Source organism: Tupaia chinensis, unplaced genomic scaffold (assembly GCF_000334495.1).
Source record: "Tupaia chinensis unplaced genomic scaffold, TupChi_1.0 Scaffold000214_1, whole genome shotgun sequence".
Lineage (NCBI taxonomy): Eukaryota > Metazoa > Chordata > Mammalia > Scandentia > Tupaiidae > Tupaia > Tupaia belangeri.
This window is the reverse complement of record NW_006159689.1, coordinates 426,462-428,846: the sequence shown is the minus strand read 5'-3', so window position 1 is coordinate 428,846 and position 2,385 is coordinate 426,462. Positions and strand designations below refer to the sequence as shown.

The 2,385-nt window shown below is 62.9% G+C and overlaps 1 protein-coding gene across 1 annotated transcript; it reads right to left on the bottom strand.

Moving 5' to 3' along the window:
• Positions 1–291: 291 nt before the first annotated feature.
• LOC102476586 (olfactory receptor 56-like) lies at positions 292–1,259 on the bottom strand. Its single transcript, XM_027771441.1, is given in 2 exon segments — positions 292–642; positions 645–1,259. Coding segments are annotated over 2 exon segments (966 nt in total).
• Between the last annotated feature and the right edge of the window lie 1,126 nt (positions 1,260–2,385).

Here is a 2,385-nt window from a genome sequence, read left to right as displayed (position 1 = left end):
TGCTGTGCTGTGCTGGTCATTCTGATAATGTTTCTGATATTTCTAATAACCGCAGAAATCCCAGACTAGATTTAATAAAATATATCAGTAACTTTATTAATACTTCTTAATAATGTCCTAATGGTACTTACAAACCGTGCAAACCCTGTCCTCCACCGGAGGCCGGGGAAGCCACTTCAAAGTCCCACCCACACAGTCCTGACCACCTCGGTTCCCGAGACCGCACACGCACACTCGGCCTCGGCCCTGGCCTTGGTCACGAGCGCGTCCTCGTCACAGCCGGGAAGTATCTCAGCCTCGTCCCCCCGACGGGCCTGCGTGTCTGCGCGCCAGCTTCCGGAGAGCGGCCAGCACCTCCTTGTTCCTCAGGCTGTAGATGAGGGGGTTGAGCGTGGGGGTGAGGATGTTGCTGAAGACAGAGAGCGCCTGGTCCTGCTCGGCGCTGTGGGACGACGTGAACGTCATGTAGATGAAGATGTTCGGGCCGAAGAAGAGGCTCACCACGGCCAGGTGGGAGCAGCACGTGGCCAGCACCTTCTTCCTGCCCTTGCCGGAGCGCATGCGGAGCACGGCCAGGAAGACGAGCGTGTAGGACGCCGTGACGAGCCCGAAGGGCAGGACGAGCAGCAGTGCAGGGCGTGCAGCACGGCGCTCGTGACCACCACCACCAGCTGGTACACAGACGTGTCCTCGCAGGAGAGCTTGATGAGCACCGGGACCTCGCAGAAGAAGTGCTGGATCTGCCGAGACCCGCAGACGGGGAAGTGCATCGGGTACACGGTGTGGATGAAGGAGCTGACCGAGCCCCCCGCCCAGCACCCGGCCGCCATGCGCAGGCAGGACCTGGGGCTCATGATGGCGGAGTAGCGCAGGGGGCTGCAGACAGCCAAGTAGCGGTCGTAGGCCATGAGCGTCAAGATGAGGCACTCCGACATTCCCAGCGTCAGGAAGAAGAAGCTCTGGGTGCCACAGCCAATCCACGAGATGGTTCTGTCGCCCGTGAAAAAGGCGGTGGCCATCTTCGGGACAATGGTGGAGGTCAGCGTCAGGTCGATGAGGGAGAGCTGGCTGAGCAGGATGTACATGGGGGTGTGGAGCCGAGGGTCCCCCCAGATCAGGACAATCAGAAGGACGTTGCCCAGGAAGGCAAGGATGTAGACCAGGATGATCACGGAGTTGAGGACAGTGGCGTGACGGAACTCGGGGAAGAGTCCCAGGAGGATGAGCTCAGTCACTGAGGACTTGTTCCCACCCGCCATGCCTCTGCAGGGATGTGCCGGGGCTGGGAGACAGGAAAACGGATTAGGGCGGCCGACATTCAGCGCAGGTCGTGAACCGATACAACAGACCGAGGCCAGAGGCGGAGATGGCTGGTCCCAGTGGTGGACTGCATGTTCGAGTCCGGGACCCAGCACCGTGAAAGTCACCGTGGGCACGTGTGCACGTGTGCCCAGAATCCCGAGAGGAGAATGGAAGAGAGGGATTGCGGGTGGCCATCCCTGGGGGGTGATTTCTCACTTTTCTCCCTCTCTCACTCTCTCTCGTGAGCGTCTGTGCCTATAGCAGACACACACTTCGGTGACGGTTGCCCGGAAGTCTATCATGGCAGGTACGGACTCACCACACTCCAGGCCGGGACAGTCTGGAGACAGCCCAGCACAGAGAGCGGCCGGGGCGCCTCCGCGGGCTGGGAGGGAAGCCTGGCTGTCCCCGGGGTCTCTGGGCCTCGGCCACAGCGCCGGCGTGGCTGCTGCAAGGGTGGGCTGTGAGCTGTTATGTTTAAGCACGAGCTCAAGTTTGTGGGTTTTAAAAATTATTTAAAAACAGCTTGAGCTGCCGTCCGCGGCGGTGCACGCGCCTCCTCTGCTCCTGTGTTGTCGCCCTGGGCTCCCCTCCGCCTCCCCCCGCCGCACCCCTCCGTCCTGTCCTCGTCGCCGGAACAGCAGCCGGGAGGAAGAAGCACACCGGGGGGCTGCGGAGCTCAGAGCCGCCCACCCCTACACCTGGGGCATCGCCGGGCGCATCGCTGGGGCGGGCGGTTCTGCGACTCCGAGGGTGCCCGGGCGGGCGCTGGCCTCCGCGCCCTGGCAGCCTTCTCGCGCCTCGTTTCTCTCCGCCACCTCCGAGGTGTTGAGCGAATCCGGGCGGTGTTCTTCCCGGGCAGCCCGGAAACCCCGGCAGGTAACGTCAGGAGAGGACGGACCTCCGACCTCGTAGACACGTGGTAAGCAGTAACTTAAAGATTGTGGTTTTCCCACCCCGGAAATCCGCGGGGCTCCCGGGGCAGCCCAGTTGCAGGCCGCGCTGGCCCGCGCTTCTCTCCCCGGCCCGCGCTTCTCTCCCCGGCCCGCCCTTCTCTCCCTGGGCCGCGCGTCGCTCCCGGGC